This window comes from Triturus cristatus, chromosome 2_2, assembly GCF_964204655.1.
Source record: "Triturus cristatus chromosome 2_2, aTriCri1.1, whole genome shotgun sequence".
In the NCBI taxonomy this organism is placed as follows: domain Eukaryota; kingdom Metazoa; phylum Chordata; class Amphibia; order Caudata; family Salamandridae; genus Triturus; species Triturus cristatus.
In genome coordinates, this window is record NC_140582.1 from 1,047,945,905 (window position 1) to 1,047,959,942 (window position 14,038).

Below are 14,038 nucleotides of genomic sequence, written 5' to 3' on the forward strand. Positions count from 1 at the left end.
GAGAACGTGCCGGGAAAAGCCCGGAAAACGGGGAAACAGAAAAAAAGAGAAAAAAGACATTATACGACCCAGGTCCATTTGACCCAGCGAAAAGACGCCTTTGTATGGGCGATGGAGCCCGGGTTTCGAGAGGCTCAAAGAGAGGATCCTGCCTTGAGAGAGGCCTGGAACAAAGCCATCGACGATGAGGATCCAGCGCTTGTAGGTCCACAATTCTTCGAGAGAAAAGGTCTCCTGTATCGTAAAGGAGGGAGGGACGCCCCGATACAGCTGTTAGTGCCCCAACCCTACAGAGAGAAAGCCCTGTTTCTAGCCCACAGTCACCTATTAGGGGGACACTTCGGGGAAGAGAAAACTGAGGATACCATACTGAAAAGATTTTATTGGCCAGGGGTATACTCCCAAGTCCGGAAGTACTGCAGGGAGTGTGCCGTATGCCAGAAAAACAGTAGGGTCTTACCTGCCAGAGCCCCGTTACACCCCTTACCCATTATACAGGAACCCTTTTCCCGTGTAGGCATGGACATCATAGGTCCCCTACTGCCCGCCCGCAGTGGATGTCGTTTTGTACTAGTTATGGTTGATTATGCCACGCGGTTTCCGGAAGCGGTGGCCTTACGTCACCCAACCACCGCCGCTATTGCAAAAGCTATGATCAACATCTTTTCGAGAGTAGGGTTCCCTAAGGAGCTAATCACGGACCAAGGCTCACCCTTTGTGTCTCGCCTCATGAAAGAGGTATGTGCCTCCTTGAACATAAAACACATACGAACCGCAGCGTACCACCCCCAAACAGATGGGCTGGTGGAACGCTATAATGCCACCCTTAAGACCACCCTGAAGAAATTACTGAATTTAGAGACCCGCAAATGGGAGGACATGCTCCCTTTGGCTCTCTTCGCTATTAGATGTCAGGTCCAAAAGAGTACCGGGTTTTCCCCTTTCGAACTCTTATATGGTCGACAGCCCCGTACTCTATTGGACATGCTAAGGGAAGCATGGGAAGAAGATACCCCAGTGGAAAAACCTCTACCGGAATATGTGCTGAACCTCAAGACTCATTTAGGACAGATCAGAAGCATAGTACAAACCCACATGGAGCAAGCACAGGCCGCACAAAAAATTCAATATGATAAAAGAGCCAAACCCCGTTCTTTTGCGCTTCATGACTTTGTGCTCTTGATGCGACCTACCTCAGACCACAAGCTGCTAGGACAGTGGCAAGGACCTTACCGTGTGATAGAACAGGTCACCCCTGTTACCTATCGTCTGGAACTAGATCCGAGAAAAGCCACCAACACCCAGATATACCATGTTAATTTGTTGAAAAAGTGGGAGGGGGCCATACCAGTACATGTGGGCCTCACTCACGTTCCCGAACCCCTGTACCACCAAAGCATGGACACAGAGTTGTCCATGGACCAGAGAAAGGAGTTAGCTACACGGCTCACACCGCTGCAGGGGGTGTTCTCCCTCTATCCGGGAAGAACGTCATTAACACAACATGCCATAAATACGCATCCCGGGAAAAAGGTGAAGCTACGGCCCTACAGAATTCCCGAAGCCCGTAGAGGAGCAATAGAAAAAGAAGTCCAACAAATGATACAATTAGACATCATCGAACCCTCTCATAGCGAATGGAATTCGCCTATCGTATTGGTACCCAAGCCGGACGGATCCATCCGCTTCTGTATCGACTTTCGGGAGGTGAACAAAATCTCCCAATTTGATTCCTATCCCCTCCCGAGAGTCGATGAATTGGTAGAACGCCTAGGGCGTGCCAAATACATTAGTACATTGGATTTATGTAAGGGGTATTGGCAGGTGCCCATGTGTCCTGCCAACCGCGAGAAAACCGCCTTTTCCACCCCTAGTGGTTTATATCAGTTTAAGGTCCTTCCCTTCGGGCTCCATGGGGCCCCCGCCACATTTCAAAGACTCATGAATATGGTCCTTAAACCATGCTCCTCCTTTTCGGCAGCCTATATAGACGACATCGTCGTCTATAGCTCAACATGGGATGAACATCTCACACATCTGGAAATAGTGGTTAGGGCCTTAAAGGACGCCGGGCTCACGATTAATCCCACCAAGAGTAGACTGGCGGCACGGACCGTAAAATACTTGGGTCACCTGTTAGGTGAAGACTACATAAAACCCCAAAACGAGAAGGTGTTGGCCATCAACACCATACCATTTCCTCGAACGAAGAAAGAACTTAGAGCATTTCTTGGTATCCTGGGGTACTACCGAAGATTCATCCCCAATTTCTCCCAACAAGCCACTCCTCTCACAGATCTACTCCGCAAGAATGCTCAGAATGCTCAGACAGAGAGAAACTTAAAATATCCCAACCCTGACCTTGTCCATGCCTTTCATTCCCTGAAACGGGCCTTAATCTGTCATCCTGTCTTACTCAGCCCTGACTACGGCCGGCCCTTCATCTTGCAAACAGACACGTCTGACACGGGTTTAGGCGCAGTACTATCGCAAACAGACCAACAAGGACAGGAGCGTCCTGTCCTATACATTAGCAGGAAACTGTATCCCCGTGAGAAAAACTACGTGGTTATAGAGAAAGAAGCCCTCGCCATCAAGTGGGCCATTGACTCCTTGAGGTACTACCTGGAAGGGAGGGAGTTCACGTTATTCACCGACCATGCCCCCCTCGAGTGGATGGCCCGAAATAAGGGACACAATGATCGAATCCTAAGGTGGTTCCTAGCATTACAGCCCTATTGGTTTCAAACTAAGCATCGGAAGGGTAAAGACCAGGCAAATGCCGATTTCCTCTCCCGATATCCCCTAGGTGGTATTCTTGAGGACAAGAATGTAAGGGAAGGGAGATGTGAGACGGAGGACGGGGCTAACCACGGCAAGGCATGGAAGGAGTTAATACACTTCGGTCCTTCCCCTCTGCAGGATGACGAACCACCCTGTCAAGACATCAGCCTATGGGAGAACAGAACGCCAAGAGCGGAGGCGGGGTCTCCTGTAGAAGAGGAGAACCCGGAAGACGCCGAGGTGTGCGAGTTCATGAGACGGGAGGACGTACGAACCGAGAGAGGCACCACGGAGGAACGAGGACGAGAAGCAGACGAGGACCCGGAACGAGGACGAGAAGCAGACGAGGACCCGGAACGAGGACGAGAAGCAGACGAGTCGCCGCCCAACAAAGGGGCAGAGAACGAAGCCAGCGAAGGGGAGCAGTGGACCGAGGACTGGTGGACACCCCCGGACAACGCTTTCACGCCGCCGTAGCTCAGGAGAGTTGCGGCCCCCGCGGTACGTGGGTTGGGGCAGGGATCGGAACTTAGAGAGAGGGAGGGGGTGGGTTTCTGTGCCGTAACCGGGAGGGAACGGGGAGTGTAAATTCACCATTGTTTTCTTTCCATCCCGTCACACCCCTATCACCCCTCACCTTTATACGCTATCATTTCAAGTGTGCTAGCAGTTTGGGTATACCTAGCTCCCAACTTTAAAAGAGAACTCTCTTGGGGGGAGGGCTTAGTGGCACGATAAACCACCCCTGCTGAACCTCACAACCACTTCTGGATAGAACCCAGCTGTAACCCTTTCACCAGATAAAAGAGAGCACTAAGTAAACGGTGGTGGCCCCTATATAAAGTGGTGACTCAACTTTTTTTTCAACTTAGAGCCATACAGGACAAGTGCAGTGACCGTGTTTTCTTCTCTTTGTTTTGGATCCTGTGGCCGGGGGCTGTACCACCACGTTCGAAGAAAAACCCGAACCAAGCGCCCACCGGAAAGTCCTGACACCTACCCGGATTAGGAAACCTTGTTGCCGCCTGCCTTTTCCTGTGCTGTGCATAGGTTGACATTCCTGTAACTGGGTGAAAATAAATGACGCCATCATTCAACCCTCTTTGAAGCCTCCTAGCTTTGTTTTCCGCCCATCCCTCTCACAGCCCTCTACTGCCTTTTGGCTAGGTTTGCACTATATAAAAACCACATAAATACATATATGTATTTTAATGCCAAAGAATTGTCAACATTTTTAGACAAAACAGTGGATTTTTAAACAGCCATTTTTAGCATCCCAATGGAAAGTGGATGTATATGAACAACAGTAGGAGTTCAAGGATTTTTCGCACTCTAGGTAAAATAGAAGTTTAGTAAAGGTAATTCTTCTGGCCGTTTGCAATAATTTGACACCACCACAAGGTGGTGGCCAAAGAATGCCTTACTGCACAGTGTCTTACTGAACAAAGGAAAGCGACCAACAAAAAAGATAAGAACCACAACATTAGTTCTCCCCACCCTCAATTTAAATGATTCACAGTACTTGGTAGGTTAAATTTGGTGACTGGCTGAGAAGCTTGAAAGAATGAAATCTAAAGTTATGATAGTCAAGGGCTATAATGATAACGTAGATGCATACTCAATGCTTTAAGAGTAGGCAGTGGTCCGTTAAAAAATATTTTCGCTGCCAGTCACAAAGGGTGACTTACCACCTTTTTGAATAGGTGGTAAACTACAAGTGTTTTGCAGCTGCTATTGCGGTCACAAAACAATCGTACATGGTAGTGCCACTCGTGATTAGAAAGGAATGTCCTTGGCACACCCCTTCCTAATAGCGAGTCACAAACCCTATTTTGCGAGTCTGTAATATGTTACCGACTTGCAAAATAGGGTTTGTACTTTGCAGAGACCTATTTTGCGGTCGCAAACGGGCCATTGTCACTCAAAAAATGAAGCCTCTTTCCTTGGACTACTAAAGCCATGAGGGTTAATTCAGAAAAGAGTGGAAAAAAATAAACTTTTAGGAGTTTAAGTACCGCGTTTCTATTCTGGGCATGCATGCATAGCTGGGATAGAACTTAATGAATCTTTGTGGAAAGCTATTTTAGGAGCTACAAACCCTATTTTGCGAGTCTGTAATGTTACCGACTTGCAAAATTGGATTTGTACATTGCAGAGGCCTATTTTGCGGTCGCAAATGGGCCGATTGTCACCCAAAAAATGAAGCTTCTGTCCTTGGACTACTAAGGCCATGAGGGATAATTCACAAAAGAGTGGAAAAAAATAAACTTTTAGGAGTTTAAGTACCGCGTTTCTATTCTAGGCATGCATGCATAGCTGGGATAGAACTTAATGAATCTTTGTGAAAAGCTATTTTAGGAGCTACAACTGTCTTTTAAAGCCAGCCCAGTTTGGATCATTTAAAAGTCATGACACATATTGCACTATGATCACCTAATGGTGGTTTGTGAATGAAAGAATGGTGTGCAGCTTTGGAAGCCCTGGTGTCCCAAAGGGACATTGCCCGTCAGAGTACTTTCCTATTCAGGAATGGCACAATCATTGCATAGAAACAGAACTGCCATTTTTGTACCCAATTCCCAGTGTCATGTGGGGGCATTGTGTGATACCCCATTAATATCTCCCTCTTTGTGCCTCTACTTTGTTTTAAGAATAAAGAAATTGATTCAGCCCACAAAACAACTGGAGAGTCCCGAACTGACAAACCTGCCTTGGTGTGTTCTTACACACGACTGACCCAAGGGCGTTTGGTGAGCCATTCAGATCACAGGATGTAAATGGTGGCAGTGTGATTACAGAATGCAGCCCTGGGAGAACAATCTCAAACTTGAGCGTCTTCTTTGGTGTGCGTTTGCCTTTAGAAGATGGTGGTCAGTCCTTAGTATGGTGTCTAAGGATCCCAATCCAAGACGAAAGTCTTTCTCCTGTGATTTCAGTTCCTATTAGACCATATATATAAGGAGACACTTCCAGCAGAATGGCTCATCACAACGCATTTGTTCCCTTATTATTTACTGCATTATTCCATATACATTTTAAATGTTCTTCCTCTGGCCTCTCATTCATTCTTCTGGTATTTCATTCATTTTCTTCTATTCGTGTCCCAGATTTTTGCTCTTTGAAGTTGGAACTTCTGCTGGATCCTTCTCCTAGATACTGGCCTGGCTCTTTTTCCACTGTTCCTTCAGGAGGAGTTTGATGCTGCCCAGTCTCATTATTTCTAATCTTTTCCTTCAAGCAAGATCCATAAGTTTGACAAGGAAGTTTTTCCCCTCCTCCCACTTGGGACCCTCTTAAAGAGACACTAAACACTTTTCATAAATAACATTTTGTGCAGGTTAGCACTGAAGCTGCTGGAAGGAGTTTCCCTTTCTAGATGGGGACTCAACAGACCATTCAAATATTCAGTCCTTAACAGTGCCTTAGTGAGTATATAAACCAGACAGGCATCTAAAGGAAACCCTGATTTGATTGTAAGAGACAGAGAAGCTGTGGTGTCCACTGTAAGAGAACAGAAATCTGTAAAAAGCAGAGTAACTGAAGTAAAGCTGATTCTGGCACAATAGAGGTGGACTCAATAGAGTGAAAATGATGGTATATCAATGTTATTAATTCTGAATCACAACAGCAAAGGTTGCTGTAAGGCTGGAGAGTAGATGGGCATGAAGTTGGCAGAAAGAGGTATTTTGCAAAGGTCACAGAGCAAACTGCTAGCTGATTCAGTCTTAAAAGCGAAGTGGGCTGAGCAGGCCTTCTTGATCAAAATGTAATAAGCTTTCATGGTCCTCATAAAAATAGCATTGGTGGATGGGCATAAACCATGCAGCTACGCTGTCCCAAGAATCTTGCAATGGCACTGAGTGACAGCAAGTTCCTTAGTATACAGAGGCAAAAAAGAATTTGCTCTACAATAGGAATTTGCTCTGCAAGGATCGATGTATTTGGTAGTGGGACCAGGCAAGGTATAGAGCCGTTTAAAGTTTGTGTGATTTCTAAAGCGGAAAAAGGAGATCTTAACAGCAAGAGAATGTCCAAGATTAGATAGGACAATACTTTCGAAAGAATAGGAGGACTGACAAGGCCAGGAAAATGTAAAAGGAATTTCTAAGGTGACCAGTATCAGAGAAGATGCCAACAGGAAGTCGTCAGCTAAGAACATAAAGCCAAGTATATACCCAGAATTGCGAATGAGAGTGGTGATGAGTTGGACAAAGCTTTCTTTTCTCCGGTGGTCCTGCCAGTGGTGTAGCAAAGTTGCTATGGGCTCCCCTGGCCAAGTAGTAAAAGATAGCTATATTTGGGTACAGTGGGCCCCTTGCATCTTGGAGCCTGAGTGCCACTGCATCTGCTGCACTGTTGACAGCTACACCCTTGGCTCCTGCTGCTGCTCCTTGCTCCACTGTACCCTTGCGGCTCCTTGTTTCCTTTGCTCCTGCTGTAGCTCACTGTCTCCTCTGTTCATGCTGCAACTCCTTGCCGCCGGAGCTGTGGTTTTGCTTACTGCCACCACAGGGGCCTTGTAGCTCCTTATGTCTTGTGCTCCTGGTGCCTGGTTCTGCTCTCTGCCTCTGGAGTGTCTTTGTAGCTCCTTGTGTCATGAGCTTCCGCACTATTGGCAGTCTCCAGTGTGAACTTGTAACAAGATTTTGACCATGAAAAAGTTCATCGCCCAGAACGAAACACGTGTCAGCTGTCATGTTGCATAACTGAAACCACCCATTACTAAAGGACTCTGAATGGCTCCCTGCATGAAAAGGACTGCAGTAGCTTCAACAAGTGCCATGATTACTTCATCTTCACTAATAACTATTTAAACATTCAGTGTTAAGATCCCCCCTAGCAAATTTGAGGAACCTGAAAAATGTAATTCATTTTAAGGGGTTATTTCCATAACATTAAAATACAGAGACCTTTCTTTCACTGAGAAAAGATGTACACTGCTTTTAGTGTATCCTTCTCTGTTGCACGCCAGTCCACCTTACTCTCTACTATACTTCATGGAGCTAACTATACCTTTTCTCACAAATCACAAACTCGCCTTCTTGCTGAAAATTCCTTACAATGTAAAACCTTTTCTAGTCTATCTGCTCATCCCTTTTTGACTCATCACAAACTTACTTTTTTTGTAACCTGTCCCTGCTATCTGACAATATCCAGCCCCCCGTACCTCTTTACTCATCTGATCTTCCCCTTACATGCACTATTACTAGTAATCACACCTAACTACTACTATCTTATCTACCAGAAGGAGCTGGATGAAATGGTTCTAACAGTTACCTAAGAGCACAAGTGTAAATCTAACCCAATAACCGACAGCATACAACAATAACCAATTACCACTGTATTAACCCTAACTCTGGGTAAAGGTGTAGCATGCTACCTGCCATGAAGCGCTTCAACGCCTCCTCAGTGATAGCATGCCCTAGATTAATCCAATTATAATACAATACAATGAGGAACTCGGTCACTCACACAGACATTTGATATATGCCTACATTTCTGCACATTCAAGATGGACATTGTGAAGCAAAAACAAGAAGCATTTGATTTGTCCATTATCCTGAATTAGTGAGTGCTTCCTAGCTGGCATCAATGAAATTCTGGCTTGACAATGGGATGTAGAAGAGCTACATATATATCTTAAATTTTGCACAAGAACCGGATTTTAAAGGATGTAACATAGCAAACTTTTAAAACGTTATGCCCTTGGCAGTTCATTCCTTTCCTGATTTGGAACATTGTTACCTTGGTACTCTCTGACTTTTCTGCGCCGGCGCACTTGAACTGTCCAATGTTTGCCGTCAGAAGTAATTCCTAAAACGTAAACAGAGATTTCAATGGTTCGTCAAGCAGATTTGGAATAAAAAAGGGTACTGCCCATGACAAACAAAGACATGAACCTATTAAAAGACAACAATGAAGTCGTCACGGGTGGGGTCTAAAGGTGTCCGTTGCCAGCCAGGGCAGTGCAGCACTTTGTGCAAGATGAAGGTGCATAGTGAAGGTACAAATCCATGGGCTCTACGATTAGGTATATACTTAACAGCACTGCACTCCTGGGGCCAGATGTACGGCCCTTCCATTTTGCGAGAAGCAAATTGCATCTTTTCGCGACTCGCAATTTGCTACTCGCAAAATGGAATGTACAACAGTGTCTCAGACACTGTTTGCGATTGCCAAAGGGGTCGCAAACGACCTGCCTCATTAATATTCATGAGGCAGGCTGCATTTTGCGACCTAATTGGGAATGGTCAGCACTCACACGGATGGTGGCCGGCTGGGGTCAGTAGACCACAATGTCTGTGTCTGCTTTTTTTTTTGTTTTTGTATTTCTTTTTATTAATGAAGAACACATAAAACAATCAGCACAAATATTCAGGACATGTTTGTACATTATACGTAGGGGAGTTCGCACAATTACAATTCATGAATCAAGGCTGCAATATACATTTATCCTCAGAACTTGGTATAGACCGATCAAGATATTTCCTGGTCATCTAGGTCAATGCTACAGCGTGGACTACAGATATCTCCTCGGTATGTGTTCCAGGCCTCCCAAATTAACAACCATTTCTTCGGGCATCCCCTTGCGACATAGACAGTCTTTTCCCTAAACATGCACCAGTCCATGTTTTTCTTCCATTCTGCTAGTGTAGGAGGCTGGGCGGCACCCCAGTGCTGAGCTATATTCCTTTTCGCCACCATCAGTCCCAATGTTACCCAGATCCTGCCCATCCTTCCCATGTCCGTAGGCTCCCACACGTTCAACAGGCATCTCTTCGCCTCAAGGCTCATTTCTAGTTTCAGGACAAAAAAGGTCCCCACAGCCGACTAATGTTGAGCACATCAATACCAAGGTCCCACAAGTCAAAGAGTCCCGTGCCAAGCGTCTCCAAGACCTGCTGCAGAAAGGTCTTACTGGAAAAACCAGGAGTACCACCTGGCAGGCCCATTATTTCTGGGGTCGGCTCCCCCACTGAAAAACTAGCTGAGTATGTTGATCTCAAGTTGTGAAAGTATGTGCTTGGCTTGCCCTCATATGTTAGGGACAGCAAAGATATTTTGACAAAACTTCATGACTTTGAATGGTCGGAAGATCTTATCTTTGTCACATTTGACGTGGAAAGTTTGTACACCTGCATCGAGAGGAAATATGGCATGATGGCGGTGCAGTCTTTCTTGGATAGAGAAGGGGCAGATTTTTATGCACAGAATGAGATGATAATGCATATGATTGATTTGATATTGCTTAACAACTTCTTTCTCTTCAACGACCATTGGTTCCAGCAGATCAACGGGACCGCAATGGGTTCCAGGTTTGCTCCCTCTTATGCCTGCCTCTTTATGGGGTGGTACGAGAGGGAGCATGCCTGGGCCAGATGTGCCTCCCCTTGGACACAGTATATTGTGTACTGGGGGAGGTATATCGACGACGTCATATGTTTGTGGTCGGGATCGGTTGAGCAACTGGAGCAATACCATCTTTATCTGAATGGAAATATGTTTAACATCAAGCTTACTATGTCGCACAACAATGAGAACATTAATTTTTTGGACATAACTTTTTATGTCCAAAATGGGACAATTCATAGCAAACTTTACCGTAAAATTTCATCCTGCAATTCTCTGTTACACGCATCTAGTGCTCATGCGAGGTCAGTTATCAACAATATACCCTTTGGGGATTTGACTCGCGTGAGAAGAAGTTGCAGTGATACGGAGATTTTGAAGGCAAATGTTATTGAGACTAAAGATAGATTCCTCAAGCGAGGTTACGACATCAAAACTCTGAATAAAGCAGAAGCTAGAATTAATCAAATTGATAGAAATGCTACACTGTGTGTTAGACCAAGCAGATGTAAGAAGAATTCTAGTGTAAGGTTTATCACACAATATACCATGCATAGTAATAAGATCTTCAATGTCTTTCGAAAAAACTGGCACTTACTTACAACTATCCCTGGCCTAAGGGAACATCTAGGCAATCGACCCTCCATTACATATAGGAAGGGTATGTCAATACGCAACCACCTATGCCCTAGCTATGTAACATCGATAAGTAAGGGTGGAACGTGGTTGCCTCCGAAACCTATAGGTTTTTTTACATGTGGGATGTGTAACATCTGCCCTATGGGTAGAAATAAGAACACACTTTTCTCCTACAATACTAATCAAAGGTATTTTGTGAATCATTTCTGCAATTGTAACACTACACATATTGTCTACATTTTGGGTTGCCCATGCGAATTAATCTATGTGGGTAGTACAGTTCGCCCTTTAAAACTCAGAATACAGGAACATCGAAGAGCTATTCGGGGTAGAGACTCAAGATACCCTATTACTGAACATTATGAACGAATGCACCCAGGGGATGACACATTCTGGTTTCATGCTATTGAGCATATACCGATCAATAGGAGAGGTGGCAACAGGGAACTCACCCTGAGAAGGGCAGAAGCTAAATGGATATGTCGTTTGCAATCTATACGGTTTGGACATAATACTGATAGTGAAATGCACTACTTTCTATAGAGGTATTGCATTACATACAGTTAGGAATATCTTTTGTATATCAGAATGTCCCTTTCTGAAGATTTTTTGAGATTTGATCTTGAGTTTCTTCCTTTTTTTGAACAGTTTTATTGACTTTTTTGACGTGTCTCTGGTGCTTTTGCTCTCTGAAGAGCAATATATATGGGCTTTGACTGTTTTCAGCTTTGATTACAGAGGTGGCCTTGTTGGATATTTCTCTGTAAGTCTCCTTTCCTTAGTCATGTGTGACAAGGGTGGGATATACCCTAGGATATTTACATTATCTACTTCCTGCAGATGGTAACGATATAGGTTAATTATGAAATTGATAACATGAATACATTACACTTTTTTGGCTTACAGGCTTTGCTATTTTTCTACTTGATTACATTTTTCAGTTACTCATATTGGTCTTTTCAAGATGGCACTGTTATTGGCTTCCTTAAGAGATACTGGTTGCCATACGCTTAACAGCTATACCTAACCAGGCCACTTATAAATTGTATACGTGATATTTTTGGTGTACATTTTAATACATATATTCCTTTTTTTCTCCGTTCTATTTTAGTGACCTACATGTGTGTATATATATATTTTTTGAAAATACTTAGTAGTTTGTCCTTTTGCGCCTTGATTTGTCGACGGTTCTGTTATTTTCATGGATGGCGCCGTTGGTTTTATGGCTGGTTTGAGATGATATATATATATTATGCTGGAATAAATGTTAGCTTGTTTTCTTTATGCCCGTATTCTTAATTGTCTGTGTCAATCCTCTTGATACGATGGTTTATTGTCATCTTACTACATTTCAAGATGGCGCCTATGTTGGTGGGATGGAGTCGAGATATCTCCGACATCAGTATGACGTCAGACGCCGATACACGTGCTTTCTTACAACTTGCTTTATAAATCGCAACCAGCTGGGAAGGCGGTTGCTTTGCCTTCACACTACGGGTATGGTCGACCATGACCACAGCGCCAATCGAAACGCTGCAGTATCGAAGTAAGTGCTGTGCGAACATAGTTCTCGCATTTCACGCAATTGACTTGTGTGTTTAATATGTAAGACGTTTATCTCACGTCAGAGTAGGACTCATACTGCAATATTTACTGTTAGTTAGCTCTATTATATTCCAATCAACTAAGCGTGACTGCGACATTTATTGAAACAGTATTATGACCTTAACACACATATGTATATTTAAGGCGTATTAACAGGATTACACTATTTCTACTGATGCTTTTTTGCTGTTGGATTGCCATCTTAAGCGGGAACACTAGGGTAGAGCGGTAATGTCCCAGTAATGAAATAAAATGTACTGTGTGCCTATCTAGTACTATCTCTCTTAGGAACTTTTGTAATTGGACAAAAGACTATCAACTTGCTGTTTTTTTCAACTAGCTATCATAATTCCTACGGACGCTATCTCTATAAAGGGCATGATTATTTGATATTGAGGGCTTCTTGAGCAGGGGTCTGACTTCTGCGCGTTTCCTGTCGTTGGGAAAGATGCCGGTCTTGAAAGTGGTGTTGATGGTGCTTCGGAGTTCCGGGGCGGTGGCTGCTCTGTGGTAGATGTGTGGCGGGCAGGGGGCCGTGGGGGCCCCTGAGTGGATACCTTTCATGGTTGAGATGGTGTCTTCAGTAGTGACTGGGCTCCAGGAGGAGATGGTGGGCTGGCTGTCATTGCTGGAGAGGGGAGTGGTTTCAGAGTCGGGGGTCTGGTCGTTGAAGTGGTTGTAGAGGCCCTTGATATTCAGATGGAAGTAGGCTCCGAGCTTGTCACAGAGATCCTGGGAGGGGGTGATGTCCGTGGATTTGCTGGGGGGCTTGGTGAATTCCTGGATGACGCTGAAGAGTTCCTTGGAGTTGCTGGAGTTGGCGAGTATCTTGCTTTGGATGAAGGCCTTTTTGGGGGATCTGATGCGTTGGTGGTATTCCATCATTGCGTTCTTGTAGTTGATGCGATCTTCTGATGTTTTGCTGTTTCTCCAGTTTTTCTAGAGGCGTCTGCAGGTGAGTCTGGATTCTTGGAGGTTGGTGGTGAACCAGGTGGCTTTCCTGGGGCGGTGTCTGTCAGGGTTGTATAGGGGTGCGAGGTCGTCTGCACAGTTGGAGATCCATCAGTGGAGTTCTTTGGCAGCGAGGTTCGCGTTGGTTGAGGTGGTGGGTGCATTGCGGTTGAGGGTGCAATTAAGCTGTTCATCTGTAACTTTGCTCCAGTTCCTTCGTGGAGGCCGCGGTGCAGGTTTGGGGGAAGTGGGTTTGTCGATGTTGAACTGTAAGCAGTGGTGGTCCGTCCAGGGAGGTTGCGTGGTGTGGCTAAAATGGGTGCTGTTTCCTCCTGCGAAGATGGGGTCCAGGGTGTGTCCTGCCTTGTGAGTGGGAGTGGTGACGAGCTGTTTCAGGCCGATGTTGGCGAGGTTGTCCAGGAGGGTGGAGGAGTTGGGGTCTCTTGGGTTGTCCAGGTGGAAATGAAGGTCTCCAATGAGTATGTAGACCATGGAAGCGATGGAGTGGGGTGAGATGAGGTCGGCGATGGTTGTGGCGAACAAAGAGCGAGGTCCAGGCGGTCTGTAAGCCAGGATGCCGCAGAGTGTGGTTCTAGGGCTGGTCTGGATCTGGAAGTGGAGGTGTTTGGTTGAGGAGAGGGAGTCATTCATGGTGGAGGTGGAGAGTCGGAGGGAGCTCTTGTGTGCGATGGCGAGTCCTCCTCCTGGG

At 45.3% G+C, this 14,038-nt stretch overlaps 1 protein-coding gene across 2 annotated transcripts in view; it reads right to left on the reverse strand.

The window, feature by feature from the left end:
• CFAP99 (cilia and flagella associated protein 99) overlaps positions 1–14,038 on the reverse strand; it is a 545,884-nt gene that overhangs the window by 91,562 nt on the left and 440,284 nt on the right. For both annotated transcript variants that reach the window (XM_085643346.1, XM_085643347.1), the window contains exon 8: positions 8,530–8,598. In XM_085643346.1, coding sequence (XP_085499472.1) covers positions 8,530–8,598 — 69 coding nt within the window. The remainder of the gene's footprint in view (positions 1–8,529; positions 8,599–14,038) is intronic.